Genomic DNA, 27573 nt, shown 5'->3' with positions numbered 1-27573 from the left:
GTCTCGTGCCATTTGGTACGTACTAGACGATGTCCACCCCCATGCCCCCCTTACCCCAGCTGCTTCTTCATCGGCCCCATAGTTAGTGTTGTCTACAATAGGCGCCTTCTCTTGGATCCACGCTTCGGCTTCATGCAGGTCAGCCAGGTACTGCTGGAACTGGACATTGGCCTCAAGATCGTTCTGCCGTCTAGCTGCTCGAGCCTGGAGAGACTCCATGTTGTCATTCAAAGCCTTGACCTTGGAGGCCACATCTTCTGCAGCAAAGTGCCCTGTGGAGTAGTTAGTTAAAAGAAGGGTGAGTACTCCCTTCCTTAACATCACCATACCTCACTCCTTTTGGTGACCTGGGAGAGACAGAGAGGGAGGTAGGAGGACGCTACCGTGGGCAGTCCGTGTGGTGATGATAGAGGATGGGTAGATGTGCGTGGCGGTGAGTGGGGTGGTGTGGTCTGTAACACGCGGACCTGAAACAGAATACCCAGGTGTGGGTCCTGCTCAGAGTTCCAAAAACATATACCGTCTAGAGTAAACAGAAAATCCAACCGATCGTTGCTGCTGCCCGGAAGGTGCTTAGTACATAGGAACAACTAGAAAACTGGGCAGATCGCAAGATCCGATGATGTTCAGGCAACAGGCAGAGGATCGTGACTCATGAGAGAAGGGGCAGAAATGACATGTGCCCCCCATGCACGGGGCAGTCTCTAGGCTGTGCCGGAGGGTGAAGCCGGCTATCACACTGAGCTCGGCAGGCGGACCAGAGCTGGGGCAGGTGGGACAGCCGGAGCCCACGGAGCAGAGGGCCGAAGAAGGGTGCCGCACAGAGATGGGGCTTCGGAGGTGTGTGCCGAGGTCCCCTCGCAGGTGAGACTGGTGCCCCCTTGCGCACGTGTGTAAGAAGACACTTCCAGGTGAGGACAAGGTGGCTGCAAAGCAGGAGGCCCCACTTCCCTGGGGCCCACACAGGGCTGCAGATAAAGCCAGCGCCCAGCAAAGTGCACTGGGATTACAACACATGAGCTGAGTTCTGGCAGAATTGCACCCCAGTAGTGGCCCCGTCTCTAAACCAGCTCCAGGATGCAGTCTTCCTTGGGGGTTCCGAGAGGCTCAGCGATTGCCATACCCAACAAACGAAGAACAGCACACCAGGTTATACTGTAATCAAGTTTCTGAAAACCAGCGATGAAAAGCATAAAAGGGTAAGAGAGAAAAGAGACACATTCCACACGGGGGAGCAGAGATTGTGGCGAGAGCGGACTTTACATCAGAAACCCCGCAAAGTCAGAAGACAATTCAGCAGTGTCTTTAACGTACGGAAAGACAGAGGCTGTCTCTCAAGAATTTTATGTCTCCTGAAAATGGGTTTCAAAAAGAAGGCAAGGGGCGCCTGGGCGGCTCAGTCTGGTTAAGCGTCTGACTCTTGGTTTTGGCTCAGGTCACGATCTCAAGTTTCATGAGTTTGAGCCCCACGTGGGCTTTGCTCTGAACGTGCAGAGCCTGCATGGGATTCTCTCTCTCTCTGCCCCTCTCCTGCTCTCTCTCTCTCTCTGTCTCAAAATAAATAAATAAACTTAAAACATTATTTAACGGTCACCCTTTCAGATACTGAAACGGAAAATTTTAAAACAAAAGAATAGACAAGTGTATATTCTATTCACCGTTAGAACAAAAGGGCATTATCACACATCATGCAGGGAACCTCACTGTGCATTTATGAAAGAAAGCCTATGAAAAAGGCAAGTAATGTGTTAGCATTATTATGAAACCCACAAAACCACAAGTGGAGAATCACTACTCTAAACTAAACACACATACACACAACTCCCCTAGACACATACCCCACAGAACTATCGCTACTAAACACATATGGAGAGAAAAATGGAATCACAAAAAAATACATGATAACCCAAAGACTGTGGAAACTGGTAAGGAGAAGTAAATAACAAGATGCTAGATTTAATTGTAACCATATTGATAATTGCATTAACTGCAAATGGTCTAAACAATCCCAATAAAAGGGAGAGATTATCAGATTGTGTAACATAAATTCAAAGCTTAACTGCATGCTGTCTATAAGAAATCTGCTTTAAATGTAAAGAAACAGAGTACGAGCAGAGATAGAGAAATATATATTGTGCAAAGATGAATCAAAGACAGCTGGTGTGACTGTATTAGAGTCGTGCTAAGTAGGCTTCAGGGTATGACCAGGGATACGGAGAGCTATACCATAATGTTAAGGATTTAAATTCATCCAGAAGGCACAACAAGCCTAAATATATCCGCACACAATTAACATAGCTTCAAAATACATGAAACGGAAACTGATAGAACTGAAAGAAATAGACAAAATCCACAATTACAATTGGAGATTTCAAGGAAAAAAAAAAATAAGGTGAATCACTATAATAACATAGCAACCACAAATGAATCACTGTTGAGATCTGAATTTTTGCAGAGCCATGTGAATTTTAAACTATACTTTCGATAACTGGATCCTGGCTGGCAACGATTTATTCTTTTTCTGGCCCCAATTTATTCTTGAATCAAGGGAGAAACAATCCCAGCGTAATCTACTGTTGCTTGGAATTTGATGCTTGGTTTTGAGCATCATATTTAAGCAGTAGGGGTTTCTGAAGACGGGAGGCCAGGAGGGAAGAGACATATCAAGACTATATAAAGTAAGGGATTTAAATAAATGGTGCTATTTACCATCAAGACTATAAGACATTGGGAACCTAAGGCAAGTCTTCACAGATCTGGAAGCTCCCAAGTGGGGAAAGGGTGTGATCTGTTTTATGGGGCTTTAGAACTTCAATTCTAAATTCTGCAACTCCTAGAGAATATATCGGTTATTGGCATAAAATCTTTTCTTTATTGGCTTAATTGGAAAATAGAAATGACTGGTTTGTGAGGTAGGAGGGTTCCTATTATTGGAATATATAAGCAACATTGTGTCATCATTGCACCTGTCAGAAATGCCCAAGGGGAATTTCTGCATTGAGGGGGAAGGTGGATCATTTGTATCTTTCAATTCCCATGAAGCCCTAAAACGGAACAAACTTCTTCCCTTAAGTTTAACATAGTGATGATTGGCCAGTTCAACCAGAACCGATCGTACCTTCCTCTACCATTTTGTTTCCCCTCTCCGTTATCGTTCGGACGTGTGGCTCATGATTGGCGATGTCATCCTGGATGACCTGGTGTCTGTTCAGAAGTTTCTTGGAGGCAATCAGGTCCTTGCCTACAAAGAAAAATAATTTCAGGGCTTGGTGTGGTTCTAGTGTAGAGAATAAGAAGAGGCTAAGTCTATTTCTTTGTAACTCTTCGACCTACAAGTTCTTCTTTTGAGGTTGTGATCTCTGAGTGCACTTCCCGAAATTTATATTATTTGTCTGAATTAACTTTGCTCAGCGTTGTTCTTCCCCTTGCCTCTTTGTGCTGAGAAGGTTCAATTCCTCATTTTACAAAAGACGATAAATAAATCACTGTTCTCTTCCGAAGATAGGTAGAGAGGCGAGTAACTCCTCAGCTAAAACTTCCAATATCTTGCAACCAATGGTCTTTCATCAGATTACCTTCTAAAAGGTAGGCTCTTGCACTGACTAATACCCACGGGTGTCAGAAAGTTATTAAATCTTCCAACTTAGGTTGTTTCACCAAGAAAATGGTGTGTTATCTGTCTTGAAGTTTTCTTTGTTAAGATTAGAAATGACATATAAATGCCTCCCTTGCTGTTAACATTCACAAGCACCTCCTAAGTGGTATGCATGCTTAATTTTCCTCCACCTTCTTGGCTCCCGAGTTCCAGGTGTTGACTTTACCCTCCCCTGTCTCCTGTCCACGGGTTCCTCCCTCTTCCTTCAACATTCCCTTCCTTATACTTCCCACTAAATGACTTTCCAGAAACTGTGCCCATGGACTCTTCAAAGAGGTCTTTTCTCTTCTAGAAGTTTTCCCAGACTGTCGTCATCATCGGCTTCTCATAGACGTGGCCACTGAGTTCTCCTTCCACCTGTGGCCTCCCACTGATGAACTGACAGCTCCTTAAATACAGGAAGTCTGTACTTTCTCTGCTGTTCTGCCCCCTTTTACCCTTTCAGAAGCGCAGATCATTACGAAAGGGAGGCACTGACGCTACGGACAAAATCACTTGGTACCTTAAACACTAACCATGGCTGCTCAGCCAATGACCTTGGCAATACGTTAGAGTAAGTAGCAAAAAGCTGAGCACTCCAGCTCTTCCCAGAGGTCTTCCATTCACGACACTGTTTGCGACTTATTCTAGGAGGTAAAGTTTTCAGTATGAATTTTTTTTAAAAACCTCCTATGGAAGACTGGAAAATATTTTCCCGAGTGTGCAGGGAGAAAGCTGAGAGTAAACCCTGAAAGCACCCCCACCATTGCGTCCCAGCTCTCTCAAAAGGTCTGCACACCTGGACCTCCCCCGTGGCTCTGCCCACTCATGGTCAAGGACTCACCAAGGTAGGTGGAAGCCACGGAAGGCTCTGTCTCTTCTATCCAGGCTTCCTCATCCTCTGTGTCCCTGAACAGCTGCAGCAGGTGCAGAAAGTCAATGAGCTTCTTTTTCCGGGTGGCCAGTGGCTCCTTCAGGGCTTCAAACCGGGACACCAGGGACTCCCGCCTTGCTTGTATGTCACCAGCATTGGGATGGCCTATTCCTTCAAAATATGCTGCCAGGTCTGTGAGGCTGTCCACCTGATACTGAGGGAGAGACGGAATAGGTGTCAGGAAATCCCATCATTTAAATGTTTTTTTGTTTTAGATTTATTTATTTCTGAGAGACAGAGAGAGACAGCGCAAGCAGGGGAGGGGCAGAGAGAGGGAGACAACAGAATCCAAAGCAGGCTCCAGGCTCTGAGCTGCCAGCACAGAGCCCGACGCGGGGCTTGAACCCACGAACTGTGAGATCATGACTTGAGCCGAAGTCCGACGCTCAACTGACTGAGCCACCCAGGCGCCCCAGGAAATCCCATCATTTAGTAGAAAGGGGTGTGGGGGGATGGCATGGGGAGGTCGTGGGGAGAATCAACTCCCATTGGTACCGCGTGACGACTTCTAATCACATCCGTGAGACAGTGTGGCAGGGGTTGCTAGATTGAGGACCCCTTCTTCACCTAAGAGCTATTTATAGGAAAGTAATTCTTAAGCCACTTTGCAGAAAGACTGAATATGTATAGAGCGTGCCAAGGGAATCAGGGAAACCACAATAATCAGAGCCTTAACTGTCGGGGAGTGTTAATAAATCGTGGCCCTGAGCAAAACAGAGGGAGCCTTTCTCTCTCGGCTCCCCTTCTGCTCCTTTTCTCCCCTTAACCTGAGCTGCAGCTGTAACTAACACGGGAACTTCCCAGGCTGAACTTGGTTGTGTAGCAGGAACAATGCCCAGGGGATGAAATGTGAGGCTTCCAAAAGGAATGTCGCTGTTTTTGTTACCTCATTTCAACCTCCATCAACCCCCCCCCCCACCCATACCTGCCACCACTGGGGGCAACCGAAGAGTCTGGGTTTGTTTCAAGTTTTCTTTTCCTGTAGATTACTCTGTCTGTCCCAGTTAACCCAAAGAGCGGACATCATAAAAGTGTATTTTAATAAGACAGATCAGTAGGACTTTCTAGGGAACAACAGTCATTTTTAAATACAAGCTAGGACCCCGGGGGATGAGAAAGTGAGTCAGCTAGAAGCGGGCTCTCCGGAACATCACACACAGTGTCTACACTCTCACCGCTCCGTGGATGAGCTTAAGTCACAGTCTGGTGGGATGTCAGGGGGATAACCCCGAAACTAAAAGCCTAACGTATCTGCATCATAGTCCTCGCCCTGCTGGCAACGTTCTCTGTGACCTCGTGGAAGTCGCGTCACCGCTGTGGGCTTCAGTGTTCTTAACTAAAACATAAAAGAAGTGGGATTCGAGATATTTCCAAGCTTTGCATCCCGGGGTGCCGGAACAGGAGGAGGCAATGTTGTCCAAACCTTCTCGTACAGGTGAGAATCGGGTGAAAACACACACCGGAGGTGACCTAACTAGTGAGTGACGAGCCGGAATACGAAGCCCAAGTTTCTGGCAGGGAGGGTGTGATGCCAAAGGTAGGAGAGCCCACAAAGCCCCACGAGCCACGGGGTTCTGACAGAGGCCACGGGCACCCAGCGCCATGGCCACGTTAGAGAAGATCTGAGGAAGGGGCAGCTGACCAGCTAAAACTCGGGCCGTTTTACCTTTGGTGCCTCGCTCTCTTTTTCTTTCATGAGTTACTTATCACGAGGGTGCTCGGAGCACGTAGGGGTGCCCCGGCCTACCGCGGCCAAAGGGCTGGCGACCCACCTGGCGGGTGGCCACAGCGGACTCCAGGAGGCCGTGTTTCCGGAGCAGGCTTTGGATGTCTGCCAGGCCTTTCCCATAGTCCTCGGAGGCAGCCTCCTCTTCTGCCTTGTCCAGCCAGTGTTCTAGGTCCTCCGCATTGTTCTTGAACTGTAGTTCCTGGTTAGCGTCATGCAACTGCGTCCCTGGAAGAAGGCGCTCGGATTGAGACAGGGGCCATCGCTTTCTCGTTACACAATGGCACACCTTCCATCCACGTAAGGAGGAATACAGTATGTTGATGTTCTGATGAGAAAAAAATATAGATACCCATCCCGGACGTGGTTATACAAAAAAAAAAAAAATATATCACCTTGAATTTGTAGAACTCGGATGGCATTTGTTTTTAAATAGGGTAGCGTCCATTCTCAAAACAAAGGTACACAATCAGTTTATTCCCTGGTGACTTACAGTCCCCCTGTGTTAGATTTTAACCATCCTGGGTATTTTCCTACGACGTTTATTACTCTCTAATGAGGCCTCCTTTTCAAAGGAATCCAAACCCAAGTACCGCATTTCTCCAGGGGAGGATAAAATCGGGATTGGCTCCATTTGAAATTTCGAGGTGTCTTTTTTATAAATGTCTTTCTCAGAACATTGCCAGTCCTTCTTAGTCCCCATCATGAGCCACGCCTCATGATTATCCTTTCCAGAAAATACCTTGATTATCCACACTGTTCTCAACTAAACTCTTCATTCTTTGACCTTACAGCAATTATTTGCATTATATCTGTGAGGCAATTTATGTGTCCCCTGATGGGGGGGAGTAGCAGTGACGTCTTACTGTTACTGTCAGGTTAGATTTTCCCCTAAACCCAAAATTAGAATGCTATCCAACAGAATGAGCCTGGTACATCTCTCCTATAACTAGGGCAGAGTCATGTCTATAGATGGAGTCTGCATCTAACAAGGAGATTATTGATGGGAAAACCTCCTTGTTTGTGTCAATTTACTACAACTGATTTTCTTTTTTTTTTTTTCCAATATATGAAGCTTATTGTCAAATTGGTTTCCATACAACACCCAGTGCTCACAACTGATTTTCTAGAGAAAGGAAGTTAAAGGTGCCTAGAGATTATTCAAGTAGACATACAGCGATTTGTTTTTAAGAGCTTATGGCAGAGCCTGAACACTCTCAAGGAGGCAAAAAAAGCAAGTCGTCAAGCCCTATTTATAAGAATAAATTTAGCAGGAGCATCACATGTGGTGCTGACAGCCTTAATGTCTAAGTTAATAACCCGGGTCATAATATCTCATCTATAGAACCCAAATATGTGAAACTTGAGTTAAGGAGTCTAGTTCTAGGTGCGTAGCCAATGTTGGATTCGTGGCTCCAGAATGTTTATTCGGGAGAAAGAAAAAAAAAAGTGGGAGCAAAGTGAAGAAAACAAAAGTAATTTCGCTTAAACCTACATACGTGAAGAGAACATAAAACTGTCCATATCTAATGCTGTGATAAATTCGGGTTGGATTGTAAAAACCCCTTGATCAATACAGGAAGAGACGAACGGCATTCCTTCTCACGGTGGTCATTCAAGGTAGCAAAGGTGAAAAGGGTAGGTTCCAGAATTTGGGAAGTAGCCTTTGACCAAAACCTTTGCTCCTCACCTTTCTGCTCCATGGCTGCCAGCAGCTCCTTCCAGAGACTGACAACCTCAGCCACACGAGCCATCACCTTGTCCGAGGCGTAGTGATTAGCCTCAATCATTTCCTGGCCAGTTTTCTCCAGCGTGTTGAGCAGGCGTTGATTATCTTGCAACTCCTTTTTGAAGTCTTCTTGCTTTTTAACCCGGCTCTTCAAGTTCTGAGTATCCTGAGACAAGACCGAAGACAAGGAAACTATTAATCTAAAGAATGGGGAGCAGGAATTTTGAGGATAGGGGTCACTTTTCCCTGTAAACACAACGGCATTAAGGAAAGGAAACAAGGCAACAGTCATGGTCCGAGTACTGAGCCAGAGAAGGTTAGCAAACTCACGTGGCCATCCCCTCCATCTATCCACACAGCACATGTGGCTAATCGATTCTTACACGTATTTCTACAGAGCCTAGATAACTCCTGAAGATTAATTTTGAATAAGGCACGCCATGCAAGTATAAACATTCAGAGAACCGTCATGAAAGGTGACAAGTTTTCCTCATTCCTGTCCTGATACTTGAACCATTCACCCCTTTGCCCCATCTGGAGAAGATCTGTTTACCCTCCATTCCCTGGAGGCACAGCTCCTCTGAAGAATGCAAACACAGGTTATGGAGTTTTACAAAATGAAAGGTACAGATAAGATGCTCAGGATCAAGGTATACACTGAAGACCGAATGAAGTCAAGAAAAGTAAATATTGTGAATAGATATTGGCCTAGAAATTAAGAGACTAATTCCAGCCTTGACTGTAAATGTGGAAGTTTATGAGTATGTATACGTGTATGTAATAGTTTATATTACATAACACCAATGAGTGAAAAATACGCATGTTACACAACCCCAAGGTAGAGAAACCTATGGGTCAGAGGTAACTCAAGAATTTGCCTAAGTCGCATAACCTGAGACAGAACAGGGAGAGAATTCAAGCCCAGGTTCACCTTCTCCAGAATTCATGCTTCAAACGCTTCTGTTAAACTGCCTTTTAAATAACTGTGTAACTTTGGGCAATTCGCTTTCCAATTCAAATCCAAATTCCCTTTCCAATTCAAATCCAAATTCCCTTTCCAATTCAAATTTTATTGGTTTCTCATCAGTAAAAATAAGGAGCCATTCCCTTCTAGATAGGAAACTGTGTAACTCTGTATTACGTCAAACCTTGAGGTTACATTTAGGTTCCTAGTAGCTTTCAGTAAACGTGAACATCCACCAGGATCGGACACAGAGTGTTCCTATTCTACAGGTGCCCAGGAGAGCAGCAGAGGGGGCCAAGGGACAAGAAGCAGCCTAATAAAAAACAGTCCCTCCCTTTCCCCGTTACATTACAGGACATTAGAAGTTGTGCCAGGGAAGAGGTGAGAGGCAGCAGGGCACGGGAAATCCAGAAGCCAGACTCTTGGCTTTCAGCTTGATATTGCGTCTTGAGGGATTCATGACGCTCCTCTGTAAAGGAGGCTCGCCTGCTGAACACTACTGTCCTTTCCACGCTAAGACTTTCGGCCCCCGAAACTCAGTCCTGCTGAGTGTGCCCAGGATCTGAAAACCCCGCTTACCTTGTAGTCTTCATCATCGGCCAACTTTTTCTTCTTGTTGACCCAGTTCTTTAGGTCATCTGAGTCCTCATACAGTTTCTGCAGAAGCCACGAATCCTTCAGCAGTCTGCGCCGCATGGCAGCCCGGGCACGTAGGGCATCCCGCCGGGACAAGAGCTGCAAAAGCCGTGACCACACTCATGGTCAGCACAGCCAAATATGGACACCTGAGATTCACTGCCCACCTCAGTGCCCATGCCCCCAGCGCCTCCCCTGGCCCCTCGGCACAAGCAGGCAGACGTGCGTCTGTGGCCTCGGACGTACGCTATCCCGGAGAGCAGCGATCTTCTCGGAGTCATAATGGTCGTTATCGATCAGCTTGGTGGCATTGTTGTCTAAGGTCTGAAAAACAGAAACGATAAAAACTGGAGTGGTTTTTCTACTGGGGCCCCTGAGTCAGTGGCCAGCATTTGGCCAACTGTAGACAGGAAGCCTGGAAGTGTGAGAAGAGTACAAGTTTTGGGATCGGAGATCTGGGTACTAGTTCCGACCTCTGTCACAACTTCTGTTTCAAAAATGTATACCTGACAAATTAATTACCCATTTATTCCATAATATTTTTAAAATCTAGTTTATAGTATATGAATTTTGGTGTCACTTGAAGGTGAATAGTTGATCTATTCTGAAGTTTTCAGGAGGATGCACTGTGGATATAGTCATGTCCAGTAGCCAGCACCTTCTCTCTCTCTCTCTCTCTCTCCTCTCTCCCCCTATCTGTTATACATCTGTATCTCTAGCTGCATGGGAACAAGTATCCAAAACGTTTACTCATATTCATTCATCAACTCCTCAGATTTTTAGAGCTCAGAATGGGTTAAGGGATCAGGAATAGGAAAGTAATCTTAAAATAAATGAAGCATGGGGGCAGCTGAGTGGCTCCCTCGGTTAAGCGTCCAACTTCAGCTCCGATCGTGATCTCACGGTGTGTGGGTTCAAGCCCTGTGTCAGGCTCTGCACTGGCAGCTCAGAGCCTGCTTGGGATTCTCTCTCTCTCACCCAAAAATAAATCAATAAACGTTTATAAATGATATCATTTTTAAAAGAATAAATTATTTTAGCTTTCACCCGTGACAATCGACAGAGTGATCACATGGACTGATAAGAGACCATAGTAATCTCCATGTTGACTGAAGATTGACAGACAGGGCTTAGAATTTTATTGTTAGGGTTGTTGCTGCTGGTTGTGGTCCTATATGCAGACGTGTGTGAGTTAAAAGCCAGCACCAGCCTAGGAGACAGCCAAAGGCATAGAAGACCAATAAAATCTTCCTGCACTTGTCTGAGCCCTGCTTATACGTTGACCAGTTTCTGGGACATGGTAACGTAGGCTTCACAGGAAGACCGTGGTTGCATTAGATGGGAGACACAAAGCTGAGGATATACAGGAATGCACAGATGTTACTTAGGCATCTAGATTATACCAGAGAAAACTAAATGGAGACATTCCTGGAGAAGATAAAGCTAAATAAGTAATACGTTATAAGTAAAATACCTTTCAAACTTCTAAGTAATGGTTCTCTATCAGATGTGGATCCAATAACAACCATCCACACTGTAGAAAAAATAAGGCAGTCCTGCAATTCATCGGAAAATGCGAATGGCCAAAATCTTTAAAAACTTGCGAAATAACGCTTTGTGGAACAAGAAATGTGACGGCAAGATGGGTATGAATACTTTTCTGGATGTTTCCTCTTTTAAAAATAATCCTCACGTTACGTCTGGCAGTGACACGTGGTCCTCTCTGAGGACGGGAGTTGTCTCATGACGCAAACAAACATGGAGGCGGCGCCCACACCGGGGGCGCTTCTTACTGTGATCTTCTCCTCCTGGGCATTGAAGGCCTCCTCAAAGTCATCATGCTTCTGCAGAAGGGCTTCCACGCTGCCCAGGGAGTTCCCCAGGTCCTCATCTTCCAGGAAGGCCTGTGGGAGACAGAGAGACACATCTCCGTTCTCCTCACTGGTGAGAATCATTGCTTTTGGAACACCTCTGACACAGGGACTAAGGATGGAAGGGAGGTGGTGGGAGAGCAAGGTGGGATTAGCACATGGCGGGGTGGTGTGTGGGGACCAACCTCAAACAGCAGGAACTTCAGATGCCTTCCCAATCCTCCCGCACACTTTACCACCTCTGTCTCTGGGTCTGTCCACATAGAATCCGCCCGGCCAATCCAGGCACCGTTCTGAGCCCCCAGCGCTGCCTCAAGAGGACCCCTCACCTCCTTCAAGACATCTCTGCTTAACCCTGACTCATCACCACTTTCTATCCCTGATCCCTTAGCACTTTGATACACATTTGGCCTCCTGTTGGCTTGCGGTTAAAGCCTCTCTGCTGTGTATTTGGGTATTTTTCTAGGCTTCTGTTCATGAGGGAATTCTAAGAGCCTCATGGAAAGGGCTGCTCTCTTCTTCTCCCCACGGATCACCCTCCAGGACCTGGGACAAGCCCCAGCCCTCAGCAGCAGTTGTGAGGGTACCGATGGCAGTCCCGTGGTAAAGGGTCCCCTCCCGTTACCTCCTGTCGGCTCATCCAGCTGTCCACCTGCTCACTGTCACGATAGAAGAGGTGTAAATACAAGCACTGTTCGTACTGATGATTCCGCTGGTCCCACAGCCCTCGCAGGGCAGCCCAGTCACTGGCGAGTGTGGTCATCTTTGGAAAGGAGGAGACAACGTGAGCGTCCAGTCAATGCCAGGCCTTTGGAAGGACACGCAAATGAACAAGAAGCGGGCTTTTCTCCGCAGACGTCAATGTCTAGGTGAACAACGTGGCAGGGAAATGAGGGTAAATGCCACAACAGAGGCACAACGATACGCTTAATACGTAGAAATGACGGAGAAGAGATGAATTCCGATGGAAAGAAGCGGGGAGGAGAGTGTGGCAGGTGTTGCACCGAACAGGGATTTAAAGGGTGGGGATGGGGACCGGGATCATAGGAGGGCACGGGGATGGGGACTGGGATCATAGGAGGGCACACCATGACAGCATCATCACTCCAAGTGATTGTTAGATAATACAAGTGTCCCAGAGCAAAGTGCAGTGTCTAAAAAAGATGGACGCTGGAGGAAGGTGACGTTTATACAGCACGTAAATGATCGTTCTGAGAAGTTTGCATTCCCTTCTGAAAGCCAATAAGAACCCCCAAGGAAAGAGAACGGTGACATTCTCAAACCCATATGAGCCTTTTTCTCCTGCTCACACGTCTGCCCAAGGAATCCCAGTCTATCGGCAATGCTGCCGTGCTAAGTCCAGCAAAAAGGCAGCACAGATTTCTCACGCTCCCAGGATAATAGGTGCATTTGCAAGGATCTCGGTTTCCTTTGGCAGAAAATTGTTAAGAAAACGAAAATCCCTATTTTTTATTTTTCCCAGAGAGTTCGGGGTGAATTCAAACTATGGCCATCTCAACCTCACCCACCCCCAGCACTGGAGGCTGTGATTGGAATCGGATGAAAGGCAAAGAGGCTGCAAATCTTATTTTATTTATCATCCCAAGGAGTTTCGGTGACTCTGCGTCTGAAGCGAAATCTCTCAGGGGTCAGGGGGATGAGGTGAGTCCTTGCGATTCAGGAGGAGACGATCATGGCCAACCTGATTATTCAGCGGGTGGGATTCAGACTGTGTAAAGCTTTCCTGTTATTTAATGTAGATTTGAGAAACACAGGTATAGAAAAATCAGTGCGATTTGAGGTTGTCGAGAGGGGAGAAGAAAGCCAGCCGTGGGCCAGGCACCTTAGGGAATCCAAAGATGCGTAGGTAGTGTCCTCAAAGAACTTACAGTTTAAGGCAAGTATGGAAAAGCGATAAAACAGCACAGGTATGACAAGGCAAATGGTATGGAGGTTTTCAATTAGGTAGAAGGCGGGTCGATGAAACTTGGTGGGTTCGGGAAATAAAGGCTCGGAGGTGAGGAAGCACGCCTCACGTCCTGAGAATTTCAGATGACTCAGTTCAGCTGAAGCAATATGTGAAGGGAGCATCTCCATATTGAGAGGTCGATACGACTTCTACCCTCGTCCTGTTCGGAGATGATCATGTTATCATGAGATTCAGTGGGGCTAAATGTGTATCATAATTTCGCACACTGTTAAACTGGATTACCTTTTCCAGAACTTCATCAGAGGCTTCGTGACCGACGCCCAGCAGATCCCGACCAGTCTCCTCAGCAGATTGGAATCGGTCATCATAAGAGTCAATCTCGTGCTAGGGTCACAAGACGGAATGTCTTAAAATTCAGCGAGAAACCTTCTGGGGGGCTTGGCGCCACCCTCTTCCTCCTCCTGGGGAGGCTCTTCTTCTCTACCTTGTGCTGCCTATGCCTGTCCAGCAGGGCCTCCCCACCAGCCACATCTGTGGGCAGCTCATCAGCATTGATCAGAGCAGACTTCTCTTTCATCCACCCTGAGAGCTCCTCGTAGTCAGATAAGAAGCGCTGATACCTGCAGGGAAGTTAAGGTAAAGGGCCGGAAGGAGAAACCAGGTAGGTGTGAGCGGACTTGGGAGCCTGGAGTTAGGGTTGGGTTGAGCTGAGATGTCCAACGTGCTCCTCACCCTTATTCCCGCCCCCCTCCCACTGCCCTGATGCACTGCCTGTTCCTTTAATGGTGCGGGCTGTCCCTCACTCCGGGCCGCAGACTCCCCGGACGGGTGCGTCAACGTGTGATGAGGCGCAGGGGCCCTGCTTCTCCAACATCACAAGGTCACCCCTTCCCCAGAAGCACTCGAACTGGAGTAAAGCACTTTGGCCAACGAGGCCAAAGTATAAGCCCTGACACGTAAATAACAGGAAGCAGCTGGTAGGAAAGGGGACCAGAGCTGGGGTTAGGAGCCCTCATGCACCTTAGCTCACCCTTGACCCTATTCATAAAAACAAAACCACGAAAACGGTTACTTAGTCAAACATTTAAATGCTCACCAGTTACTTTGGGATCGTAAAAGTAGGATAAACACTGTCTTCTGGGGTTTTAACGATTAACCCTAAACATTAACTACTGAAATGGTACCCGGCTTTTTGGCAAGCCAGCCCACATGGCATTCGGGAAATAATTCCAGATTTATTTTTACGCCCTTCAGCCTGGAAGTTTATTTCGGTGCCTAAACTGGGGCCAGGATTTTGGCGTTTCTTTAGCTGCTTTTCCGGGTCCCGGGACAGCTTCCTAGCATCCTACAACTATGCAAGTGGAAGAAGACGGACGGGGTGCAGTGAGTGGAGGTGCCATTCTGACCGTCACATCAACCTGCAGAGGGCTCCTCTTAACAAATGAAGCTTCTTTTTGCCTCGACCATTGAGGAGGCGGGAGGGCTGGGTCCCTCCTCATGTCTTCGCTTTCACTCTTAATTTCTGCTTTTGACATTTTACCCGAACCCTGTAGAGAGAGAGCAAGAGGGAGGAGGGGGTTCCCACCAATAAGAAGCCTGCAGCTTCTCATATCTGCTGGCCGCCAAGGCGCGGATGTGCTCCCAGTTGGAGACCAGCTCCTCCTTCATTTGCTGGATCTGAGATGCATCTGAAGGGTGGGAAAGCATCAGCCTGTCTGCTTTGGCACTCAACTCCTTTACCTTTGGGTAAAGAGAAGGAGAGAAAGGGGATGAGAAAGAAACGCGATGGGAATTCCAAGCACTCTGATTCTCCCTGACAAAGTTTGGTGGGAGAGATCCGAGAAAGCAGCCGTATGAATACTAATAACTTAATACACGTACACTGAGGCTTTTATGTTAATATGCGGACGTGCTATTTCGGCATTAATAATTTACTGACCGTGTTTGTTTCTTACGGTGCTTAGCACTTCACACGTGTTTGCTTGTTTTCCAGTCTTTTGAAAATAGTACTCAGAGGTAGAAACTATTCTTATTCCCCTTTTATGCGAAAGCTGGGATGGTATTTATTAGTGCAAGGGCATTTAGCGACTAAGTGCCAGGAGCAAGGTTTAGACCTCAGGCTGTCGCTCACCACCCTCTACACTGTCTCCATAAATATTGTTGTGGGAATCATTATATTCAACTATCATCAGGTGTCGTCTAGGATTTGAGGTTTTGTTATCCGGAGAAAACAGTAAGACAAAATGCAAAACTGCTCCAGGGACAGAGCTACGGTCAGGGCAGAGCACACGGGGCCCTTCAGTGGGCTGACTGCTGTGCATACTCCATGAGTTGGTTGAACTTACGGGTGATGTTGTGAGGGGGAGGAAGCAAAGAAGGAAGGCAGTCTGGAGTCGGGGCTTCTACTAAGTTCCGTCATGCCTGTGTCTACTCCTCTAGGGATAGGGACCCGTGTCTTCCAGCTTTCAGGTAAAGGGTTAGTACCCAAAATCTATAAAGAACTCATCAAAAAACAAAGAATCCAGCGAAGAAAGGGGCGGAAGACACGAATGGACACTTCTCCAAAGAAGACATCCAGATGGCCAACCGCCACACGAAAAAATGTTCCACATCACTCATCATCAGGGAGACACAAATCGAAACCCCAATGAGATACCACCTCCCACCTGTCAGAATGACTAACATTAACAATGCGGGGAACAATAGATGTTGGAGAGGATGTGGAGAAAGAGGGACACTTTTGCACTGTTGGTGAGAATGCGACCTGGTGAAGCCACTCTGGAAAACGGTATGGAGGTTCCTCAAAAAGTTAAGAGTAGAACTACCTTGCAACCCAGCAATTGCACTACTAGGTACTTATCCAAAGGATACAGGGGTGCTGATTTGAAGGGGTACATGCATCCCAAGGTTTACAGCCGTGCTATTGACAACAGCCGAAGTATGGAAAGCTCCCAAACATCGACTGACGAGTGGATAAAGAAGATGTGGTATATATAAACAATGGAGTATTACTCAGCAATCAAAAAGAAGGAAAGCTTGCCATTTGCAATGTGGATGGGACTAGTATACTATGCTAAACAAAACAAGTCCGCCAGAGAAAGACAAATATCATATGATTTCACTCATATATGGAATTTAAGAAACAAAACAGATGAACGTGGAGGAAAAGAAGGAAAAATAAGAAAAACAGGGAGGGAGGCAAACCATAAGAGACCCTTCGATACAAAGAACAACCTGAGGGTTGCTGGAGGGGAGGTGGGTGGGGGGATGGGCTAAATGGGGGATGGGCATTGAGGAAGGCACCTGTTGGGAAGAGCACTGGGTGTTCTATGTAAGTGATGAATCAGCGGATTCTACCCCTAAAACCAAGACTATACTGTATGTTAACTAACTTAAATTTAAATAAATAAAATTTTTTAAAAAAGAGAAGAAAACCCAAAGGTGGACCTAGTAACGTGCCCTAGGTGTCTCTGAGTTTCTTATAGAAGAGCAAAAAGAAATGTCTTCCTTTATCTACCGAGTGCAGGAAAAAAACCAAGCAAGATTGAGCTGGAAATGACGAGTGCGTTTTGACCAAAGAAAAGATTCCCTGGCTGCAGGTACAGAGTGAGATTAGGAGGCCATTCTGGGAGGTAGCTTTTTTTCTGTTTTTAAATCACGAAATTCATTGCAAAAAAACACAGGACTATATAAAAATCTGTGTATCTTTAAAGAAAACTAAAGGATATCCAATGGCCATGTATAAGTTACGAACTAGAACAAGAAGAATATTCAGGGCCGAGGAATTTCTCCCTCATTGGAATAATGAACTTACTGCGTCCTCTGGAGGCAAGATGGCCAGCAAATACCTCTTCTAGCCCAGGACGCTGGCCGTTCTTCCAGCAGTGGCTTACCTTGTCCTGCATGACTGCGAGGTTCCTCTCAAGACCTTTGTGACTGTGGAACAGCGCCTCAGAGCTAATGAGATCTTTGCCGTAGTCCTCAGAGGTGAGTTGAGGCTCCTTCTCTTTGATCCACTGGACGGCCTCCGTCACATCCCTGCCAGACAGCCACATGAGCTCCAACAAAGAAGATGTCAGGAATTACAGGGCAAACAATACACACGGCAAAGACCGCCCTGGTCCACTCGGCTAGCAATTACCTGGAATTCCCACTCACTATCGAAGAGTAATGCAAAGAGTTCTTGCTTTTAATGGCTTCCATTGACATGTAGGGGCCTGGGCATCTCCCTGGTCATTGGGCCTCTGCATATACGTCCCATATCTGGGTCAGCTCTTAATGAGTCTTTCTTCTACCCAACTCAACCTTCCACTCCCATCCAGTTCATAATATGCTTTCCTTGCCTCTGCAGCCTTTCTATCACTAATTCACCTGTGCTACTTTTACAGCTTTAGTCTCCAGTCATCACATGCTTGGCCACGGGGTGGGTCACAGTTGTCATAACTACGCTCTCCCTTGCTGCCTTAAATGCAAGCACATGATTTCCTTTGGTTTGAGGGATTGGCCAGTAATTGCCAGCAGCAGACAGAGGCTGGCACAATCAGATGGGGCGCTGTCGTAGACTTTCCCATAACGTGTGGGCCAGATTCGTACCTTTTGAATCGCTGGAGGTCTGCAGCATTGGCCAGTGTTTCCTGTCGCTGCCCAGCCAGGCTGAGGAGACGCTTCCAGGCGGTGTTCACCTCATCCTGCTTTAGCTTAATCAAGGGCAGGTCAGGATGTTTCTCCTGTGGGAGGGGACCAGTGCGGGAGTGAGGCAAAGGTGAGATTATTCCAAAAATCATTTGACATTTCTCATTTCATGCTAGTTTGTACTTTGCCAGGCATGGAGAACGACCTTTTGGCCAGATCCCAGTCTTCGCCTTAGCCCTGCGCCCTAGCTTTAACTCGATCCACATTGCCAAAATCTAGAGGCCAAGCACCCAGATACGGTCTCTTTCACTCGCAGCCCTGGGGCACCCTATTAACACACATTGCTCAGCCATGGTGTTATTTTCAGAATTCCACCTTGTTGGTGCCTGCTAATCCCCTGAAAATCCTGAAAACCAAGGAAGAAAAAGCCCCGTCTGTGAAATATGACTTTATTTTCCAAAACTCTGCTACTGTGGTTCTTAACGCCTCTGGGGTCCTGACGCCTTCGAGAATCTACTGAGAGATTATACAGAATTATACACACATGTATCCACATTTAACTTTGGAGAAAAACTTCATGGATTGTTGCAAAGCATCTGAAGCACTGAGATTAATGAATACTAGGTTAAGTTAACAGCATAAGCCTATGTTGACACTTGGCACTTTTGAGTAGTTCCCACGTGTCTGTCTTTCTGCTCCTCCCGTCCCTGTCTCTTCACATTTCCATTCCCAATTCTGAAGCTGCTCCAGACGGGATTTTCGAGACTCTCCTTCCTGGATAGATGGTCCTTTCTGTTTGGCGCTGTGTGGGTCCCGGTCCCAAAGAGCAGAGGACGCGCTCTAAGCTGTGTTGATCCTTCCCGTGGTAGGTTAGATAAATGGCCCTCCTATTTTACCAGGAAGCCTTCCTTTCGAGACGTGAAGTCCGTTTCCTCACGCTTTGGATCTGGGTTGGCCTATGGCTCGCTTACCATAGAATGTGCCAGAAATGATACGAGCTCCTGTACTTTCAGCTTCTGTTCTAACCTTTGGAACGCTGACACATAAGCAAACGTGAAAGACCGTGTGGAGAAACCCCTCATTATCCTCGCCAAGGCCGCGGACGTGGGGCCAAGGCCGTTTTAGACCCTCCGCCCCAACTGAGCCACCAAATAACTGCAGCCACTTAAGAAACCCAGGTGGGACCAGGAGCATCGTCTAGCGGAACAGCTGAACCACTGAATCCGGAAGAAGTAAAACGTTTGTTGTTTTCAGTTTTGTGACGGTTTGTGAGATAGCACCGAATAACTAAACAACTTCCACAACAAGACACAGCTGGCGGAGAGAAAAAATTTAGAGACTGTTGGAAACGTGGCCTGGAAAAAAACTGAGAGTCAGTTACTTTCCCCCCTCAGGTACCCATTCGTCCTGAGATCTCGGTTCTGTTAGTACAGAAAGATCGTTGCCGTTCTGGAGATGCAGTGAGGAGGAGACCACATGGCAAAGCACAATAGCCAACGCTTGCAGTTTCGAATTCCTTTATAGCCACATAAAATTTCCTTTATATACAAAGAAAACCAGGCCGGCTTCCCGGTTTTCTTGCCACATCCTACAGTTACGTAGCCCCACACTGAATTGTTTGTCTGCTACAGATATTGAAAGCTTATTTAAACATTTTCTTAAGTAAAGGAAGGTAAATCTGCCTCCCTCCTCCTTCCCCCACCCACAAACATCATGTATAATGACATCGTCCATATTACAATAGCCCACCATTATTTTACACTCTTTGCTGCTTTATTCGGGTGCTCCTTCACGAAAAGGGTGCTGCATAAAACTGAGTGGTTGACCGATTGGTGTTCCGCACAGGAGTCACCCGGTTGTGGGTCTCATTCCTCCACGCATGTGCACAGGCACACCCACAGGTGTGAACACATACGCTCTCCCTCCCAGTCATGCCTCTATTTGCACAGACTGGCAAGGGATGGACCCGGACAGGAGAGCAGGTTGCCCCGGACCTGTCACGACAAGGACACGCAGCCTTGTTTTCTCCCGATGCCCGTGTCCCTCACGTCCCACCTGCTGATGGCGGAAGGCTTTGGCTATCGGGAGCCCTTCCCTGCATTGACCCTCTGCTCCCCACCTCACCTCGGCACACTGGTTGGCATACTGGTTCATTCCATCCAGTTTTCTTTTCTGAGTTTCCAGGTCCGCCTGGAACTCCTCAAACTTCTTATGCAGGACCTCTGTGCGTTCCCAGTCCTCACCCAGCTCTGCTGACGTCACTATAGCCTCCTGTGGACCAGGAAAGTCTGTTGAGCCACCGGCAAACGCTTCAGAATTCCTGCAGTTCAAATGCCCCAAACCATTGCCCACACTCCCCGGAAATCTCAGAAGGAGGGGCTGGTGGGGCCTGGGAGAGACCTTGAGGAAAGAGCCAGAAGCAGGAGCGGGTGTCCGGAGGGAGCACTCTGGCCCAGGGCATGGCACTCTTTGAGGTAATCTTCCAGAAAGACCAGGGACATGGTTGGCCAAGGCTCCCGGAAGCACCCTTTGTACTTTGGAACATGAGAAATAAATTCATCCTGGTTCTACTCAGGTCGACACACTGAGTATCCGCAAAAGGGCTGTGCTACGCACTTACTTGTTTACTTGTTATCTTCAGCCCTAACTACGGGATCATTCTTTCAGTGTCTAGAAAAATAGTTACAGGTACTGAGAGGCAGCCCTTAGGGAAGGAGCAGGCAACACCGCCAGCCTGGACCCAGAGTCAGAGCAAAAATTCAGGAGAAGGAGCCGAGGGGCACGGAAAGTAGCCGGGGACAGGCCGGGAGCTCTTTCCCCCCACATTGCAATGTCAGTGGTCTCCAGGATACCCCCACATCTCTGCCAAAATTCCTACTTTCCGGGAACAGAGTCCAGGAACAGGCACCCAGACTGGTCTACGAATTGCCTGCGTTCAGCTGCCGCGGGGTGCCTGGGACGCGAACGGGAAGTCCTCTGTGTCCTGCGCGGTCCCCACCTTGTCTCCGACCCACTCCAAGGTGTCGGCGCACTCCTGCAGGTACTGCTGTAGACGCAGGGCCCGCAGCAACAGGGCGCCCCTCTCCCGGGTCAGCTCCAGAAGGAGGTCCCACAGCGTGCGCAGCTGCTCCAGATGGGCCTTTGGGAAGAGAGGCGAAACCGCTCAGACACCGCACCCGCCTAGGGCAGCTGGGGCAGGTGCACACTCCCCCGGGGGGCAGGGGGGCTGGATAAAAATGTCATCCGCTCGTGCATTGACGGCTCCACAAGCATTTACAGGAAGAAATCGACATGCACGGGAGTAGCTGCTAAACCAGGCCGGATGTGATCTGCCACGAGAGAAAAAAATGTAAACGTGCAGGGTGAAACGATTGCCGACCACAAGACAGGAGGCCACAGAGATTCCTGGAAGAGTGCTCATGTGAACTGAACCTTGAGGAACAGATAGGATTTGGAAAGGTCCATGATAGGCAGAGGGCGTTCTAAGTACTGGCCAAGGCATAGAAGAAACTTAGCACGAACTGTTTGCCAGAAGGAGTGAGAGTTACAGTTTTGCTAACTTGTAGTGGAAATTAGTGGCACCAAAACCATAAGAGAATTTTTGGACTATGCAGTCAAGGCTTTGACGCCAGGTTAGCTTAGAAGTCATGTATTACAGAACTTGAAAAACTGAAGGCATCGTCTGTGTTATGTCCACAAGAATCTTATATTTTCCAACTGGTCCACTGCATAAGGTAGCACACAGACCACACTTCTCTCCAAATCCTATAGCGGTGCAGTCTGATAGTTGTGAAAAGGTTTCGAACGTGGCTCAAATATCGTAACTGATGTAGGGGATCAGTGGCACACAAAGCTGGGAATAACACAAAAACGATTTCAATTGTGCACCAATAGGTACGTTTTGAGATTTTTCTTGTTACAGACTCTTCTTTCCAATAAGTTCTCTTCTGGTTAAAGTCTGTGTTCTCTGACCATATTTTGTTGACAGTAAAATGGACCAGAATTTGTATGCCAAATGTGGAAAGACTAGACCCAATTTTTAAATATGTAACGTAAATCTGGGCTGACGCTTCCAAAACAAAACAAAAAAACTCAGTGAAAAAAAGAAAAAAGAAAGAAAGAAAGAAAGAAAGAAAGAAAGAAAGAAAGAATTTCACTCATGCAGAAGAGATCCTGAAGTGACTTTATCAACACAAGCATGTTGGAAGTGTGTGTGAATGAAGTCAGAAAAGAGTTGATCTGTTAGTAATGGATTCCAAAGGGGTGATGGTCTTCAGTCCTCAGTGTTCAGGGGGGACTTTCTGAAGACGGGATTTGGGGAGCAGATGTACAGAACTACGATAGTAGTCACAGCATATGGGCTGTGAAGAGAGGGAGGCATCACAGACAGACAGGTATTTCAGAGAAGATTCAAATGGCAGAGCATCCCTTGTTTGAAGAGTCTAAGGAACATGGACCCTGAGGTCAGAAGAAATAATCAGAAATGACATTTGGGAGGGGCCCCCGGGTGGCTCAGTTGGTTGAACGTCTGACTCTTGATTTTGGCTCAGGTCATGACCCCAGGGTCATGGGATCAAGCCCCGCGTCGGGCTCCACAATGAGCATGGAGCCTGCTTGGGATTCTCTCTCCCTTTGTCCCTCCCCCACTCACACTCTGTCTCTGTAAAAAAAGAAAAATTAAAAAAAAATTTTTTTTAAAAATGAAATGACATTTGGGAAAGCCAATTCATCTGGGACACGTGGAACTAGGTTGAAAAGGACTTGATCTTCAGCGAAGTTATCCTGCGGTGGTCAAGGAGGAGTGTGATGCTACCCCAGGATAACTTTTGTGTCATACCTCTTTTCCCACCCCAGGAACAGGAGGACGTCCTGTCATTTTTCCTGCCCCAGCCCAGTAGAAGATCAGAGGCAGGAACCCCGGTTCCAAGCCAGCTGCATCTAGCTGCATACCTGGCATAATCAATGAAAACTCTGATAACGTAATAAAAAGTTGGACTCATCTCTTCCAGAGTCAGGTGGTATAGTTACCTTGGTGTCCTCATGGGCAAAATGCCCCTCGGCAAACCGGGTTTCCCTGATCTCTTCCAGTTCAGGAATGACCCTGGACTTTGCTTGCACTTCTGCTTCCAAGGATTCATGCTTCCGATACTTGCCCTGAAGTTTCGAAATCAGAGGACAAAGTTACAGACACAGAAGGAGGCAAACCGTAAGAGACTCTTAAAACCTGAGAATAAACTGGAGGTTGATGGGGGGTGGGGGGAGGGGAAAGTGGGTGAGGGGCATGGAGGAGGGCACCTGTGGGGATGAGCACTGGGTGTTGTCTGGAAACCAATTGGATGGTAAATTTCATATTTAAAAAAATAAATAAAATAAAAACGTGTAAAAAATAAAAAGTGAATTAAAACTCTAAAAGTAAAAATAAAACAAATAAAGTATGGATATACTTAAAAAAAAAAAGAAATCAGAGGACATGGCTAATGAAGCCTAGCATCCCTGGGTCCTAAAAATGTTCTTCTGTTCCTTTTTTTACTTTCGGGGGGAACTACTTGCTTCACAATCTAGATTAAGTGGTAACCCGTGCTCAGGGCTGGAGGAGTCACATCCTACAAGAAATGGTCACTCCTGGCCCCCCCAGGCTCAAAGTCAAGGGCCACAGAGAAATGTTTTGTCCTGTTCCCATCGCCTTTGGGGAGTTTCCAGTAAATACCCTCCATCGCCATCGGTGGGAATGAGAAGATGCCCCACATTTGTTCCTCTTCAGAAAAGAGGAAGTAAGTGCTATGGAAAGTTGAACACAATGAGGAAAGTGATTATTACAATAATGGCTTTTTTGTGATTGAGATGTTTTCGTTTCTCAGATTATGCTGTTATTGGCCTATATAAATGGATGCACTTAATCCATATCACTTTGTTCTTGACCCAGTGCTTCCTCTCCAACATCAAGTACCCTTCTTAGGCAGGTTACCTTTTCTCCTGGTCGTGACTCTGTCACATGCTGTAGGACAAGGAGGAGAGGAGCTTCCACCAAAGCTCTCCTCCTGACACCTGTCAAGTGGACTTATGAAGGGCATGGATAGCCCCTTGGGAGAAACCCAGGAAAAATTCCACTTTATTCCTATCCTTCTGAGCAGGGTGGAGGGCAACTGATTCTGAGGCACTGACGTTTCTTCACCTCAAAATATTAAAATCACAGAGTGTGTCATAAATTCTTTGAACTCTCAGTCACTGTTTCGCTCATGGCTTAATTTCAGATTCAGAATACATTCATAGAGGAGCGCCTGGGTGGCTCATCAGTTAAGTGCCCAACTCCTGGTTTCAGCTCAGGTCATGATCTCATGGTTTGTGAGTTCGAGCCCTACATTGGGCTCTGAGCTGACAGGGCAGAGCCCGCTTGGGATTCTCTCTCTCTCCCTCTGTCTCTGACCCTCCCATTCTCTCTCTCTCTGTCTCTCTCTCAAAAATAAATAAACGAACTTAAAAAAAAAGAATACATTCATAGAGCGAGTTTCCCTTGTAAATAAGGCACTGAGGCTTGAGAAGTTAAAGACACGGGCCATTTAGAAACAGAATTATGGTCCCTAATGGGTAGTCTGATCTTTCTGTGACATTATCGCCTGACAGTTAACTAACTAGGCACTTACATTACAAGAATGTTACCCTCCCTGGAGATCTCAGGGTCTGCTCTGGGGAAGTCAAACGACTGACTACCTGTATGTTAGTTAGATCTTCGTAGCTCTTATCATCTGCAATCTTGAGTTTCTCCAAGACCCACTTCTCTAGGTCATCTGCATCCCGTCTGAAAACCTGGTAATGATAGGACTCTTCGAGCTTCTGACCCCTCTCCGCAACCAGCTCCTTGAACCTCTGGTACCGAGTCAGCACCTCCCGACGTCTCTCCTGGATCGCCTCCGCAGTTTCCAGCACCTTTGGGCCACTAGTCTCCATAGCCTGAAAGTTAAAAATCTTCTCTTACTGGTGCTCAAATCTCTATGATGTCCCTTTTGTATGTCCTAAGGCCTTTACTCATGTGGGACTTAGATTCAGATGTCTTGAAGCCTGTTGTTATTAGGGGTCCAGTGTATCTACATAATTTCAACCTTATCTAGCTACCCTTTTGGCTAATAATTCTTTAGCACTCAAAACATTCTTCCAACTTTTCACATAAATGTGGGCCAACATCTATTACATTCTATAAGTTAGTTAAGATACATATAAACACAAATATATATATAAATTAATTAAGATATGTAATATATACATTCTGTAGATAAATTAAGTCAAAATTAATCTTCTCTACTTTTTTATTTGCTTTATATTTACAAACACTACAAACAAAAAGTTCAGCACATCTTGTATCCAATTATCATACATTTCAACTTATTAGCATCTCAGTAATTGGCTTCCGCAACATAAAACATTATACTGTTAAACACCATAAGTGGGACCAACCTGTTTAGGGCAATAACTTGAAAAATCTCCATAGGATTACCTTCATTCACCTGGATGTGGGCACAGTTTCCCCTAGCTTACCTCCGCCAGGACACTGACTATCAAGTTCGCATTTTAATCTTCCTCTGAAATATAATTGCTACTCTGTATATTGCTTTTACTACTTGGGCTACAGAATCAACTCATCGTCTACAGACCCAGATCTTTCTTGTGTACTATTTTGCTGCAAGTTCTCTGCTTGTTCCATATACGGACCCGTGTAAATGGGTCATCGCTAGATTTTCATGCTATAAAGCCCCAAGCTTAAGGTCGTGGTTTAAAAGGGGATACTCACAAGAAGAGAGTCAAAATCAATCTTCTCTACTTCTCAAAAGCCAAGAAACAACGCTTACGGATTCTGTCCAAGACGGTACAGAAAGGTCAAACGAGACTGCTTTCCTCATTATATCAATGACAAACTGTACCATAAAGAATTCCATACTCACGGTTTCCTTTGGAAAGCGTTTCACTTTTCATAAAGGTCAAGAACCTGGCAAGACAAAATGTTTCCAGAAGAGGGAGGAATAGAGAGAAAGAGAGGGAGAATTCACACGGAATTGTTTAGGCTTCCTCCCATAAAGATGAAAGAAATGGTACACATGTGGAAGAGTCAAAAAGAAAAAAAAAAGAAAGAAAAGAAAAGCCCTGGGCCCAGACTCCCGCCAGCTAGAGTCTCTGTTATCTTCAGAAGGCAGGAGACACGTTCAGCAGAGGCAGCTGTTAACTTGTGCAGTTGCTGGGTGACTCAGCGGTTCAGAGACTGTATGTAGCTCTAAAAGTTTCTCAGGAGGACTTCATAGGAAATAAAAGGAGGGTTTTTTCTTTAAATGAAAAATTAGAAAGCAAAAACCATTACAGATAGACGTAAGATAAAGAAGCCGTGTTATAATTCTGTGTTGTTTCTTTGACTCATCTTTGACTCGTCTTAGATGCTATGTCTGCGAATGGCAAATCATGAAGGAATTCTGGGTCATCCGCTCTCTGGACTCTGCAGAATTACAAGAACTGCAGAATTACAAGACTCTGCAGAATTACAAGGCACACATAGGTTCTTGTTCCAACCCATCTCTAGGAAATACAACTCAACCACTTCATGAAAACACAGAAGCAGATTTTTAACAGCCCTGAAATCAGTAAGATATGCTAATTCTTGCTGTAGAGCCTTTGTGAAAATAGGAAGAAAATTGTATTCCTGGTCTTCCAGGCTGGGTTTTTAAAAATCTCATTCAGCCGTTCCCTTAACCATTTAAAGGGAAGGGATGGAGGAAGGAAGACATGTGTGTGTTTATTCGTATTTCATGAAGCAAAAATGAGCATACCTCATTTGACAAACAAATAAAATATCTGAGAATGGGACAGAGTTCTAAAATGTGGGATAAAAGTCATCGTGTTTTATGAATTGTTTTTAATGGAGTGTAAAGGAAGCAGAAACAGTTCTCCAAAGGCATAGTTCTTTTTGGCCACGTTACAAAAATGAAACAAACAAAGAGAAATACCGGGATGGTTTCAGATCCTCCTACAAAGCAGGGGACTGCCCAAGCCAAGTATGTGACCCACACTTCATTCCAGGTTGGATCCACCTTGAATAACCAAGCGTTCATAGTCTATTAAGGTAGAACAAGGTTCTATACCTCTGATTTCCCTCTTCCCTCTTCTTCACCCAAAACAACTGAGAGAGCTTCAAATTCTCTTCTTGAACGTCTAGTCTTACTTTACTTTTCCATACAGTTTCATTCTATTCAAATCAAACAGGGTACTCAACGCAGCAACACAAATCTTAGTGGATGTGTTATATCACATGCACCAAGGAACCCGTGACTGGAGTTGAGGTGGACAGGACATTTAAAAACTTTTATCTAAGATGTAAGGACCACCATCAATTATCCTATCTTCAGGTACATATAATTTATATGTTGGCATGATCAATTCACATTGATTTCCAATCTTTAGAGGATTCTGGGAAGCAGGGATTATCATCCCCATTTTTATATGAGAACAGAGGTGGTGTCTGAGAGGGATCCCATCCCGT

At 46.2% G+C, this 27573-nt stretch overlaps 1 protein-coding gene across 6 annotated transcripts in view; it reads right to left on the bottom strand.

Moving 5' to 3' along the window:
• Positions 1-26167, bottom strand: part of SPTA1 (spectrin alpha, erythrocytic 1) — a 64357-nt gene extending 38190 nt beyond the window's left edge. For 2 of the 6 annotated variants that reach the window (XM_042925513.1, XM_042925517.1), the window contains exons 1-19: positions 25991-26167; positions 24765-25004; positions 23085-23210; positions 21055-21195; positions 20181-20327; positions 18018-18151; positions 17318-17462; positions 15010-15164; positions 13909-14044; positions 13707-13808; positions 12120-12257; positions 11417-11527; positions 9870-9947; positions 9567-9722; positions 7985-8189; positions 6341-6522; positions 4479-4722; positions 3119-3241; positions 55-272 (exon numbers count right to left, since the gene is read on the bottom strand). In XM_042925513.1, the coding sequence (XP_042781447.1) occupies positions 55-272; positions 3119-3241; positions 4479-4722; positions 6341-6522; positions 7985-8189; positions 9567-9722; positions 9870-9947; positions 11417-11527; positions 12120-12257; positions 13707-13808; positions 13909-14044; positions 15010-15164; positions 17318-17462; positions 18018-18151; positions 20181-20327; positions 21055-21195; positions 23085-23210; positions 24765-25001 (2778 nt within the window). In that variant the 5' untranslated portion in view covers positions 25002-25004; positions 25991-26167. The other 4 variants (XM_042925514.1, XM_042925515.1, XM_042925516.1 and 1 more) reach the window with 4 other exon arrangements.
• Between the last annotated feature and the right edge of the window lie 1406 nt (positions 26168-27573).

This window comes from Panthera leo, chromosome F3 (genome assembly GCF_018350215.1).
Source record: "Panthera leo isolate Ple1 chromosome F3, P.leo_Ple1_pat1.1, whole genome shotgun sequence".
Lineage (NCBI taxonomy): Eukaryota > Metazoa > Chordata > Mammalia > Carnivora > Felidae > Panthera > Panthera leo.
The sequence above is the reverse complement of the archived record's forward strand: the minus strand, read 5'-3'. Positions and strand labels throughout refer to the sequence as shown.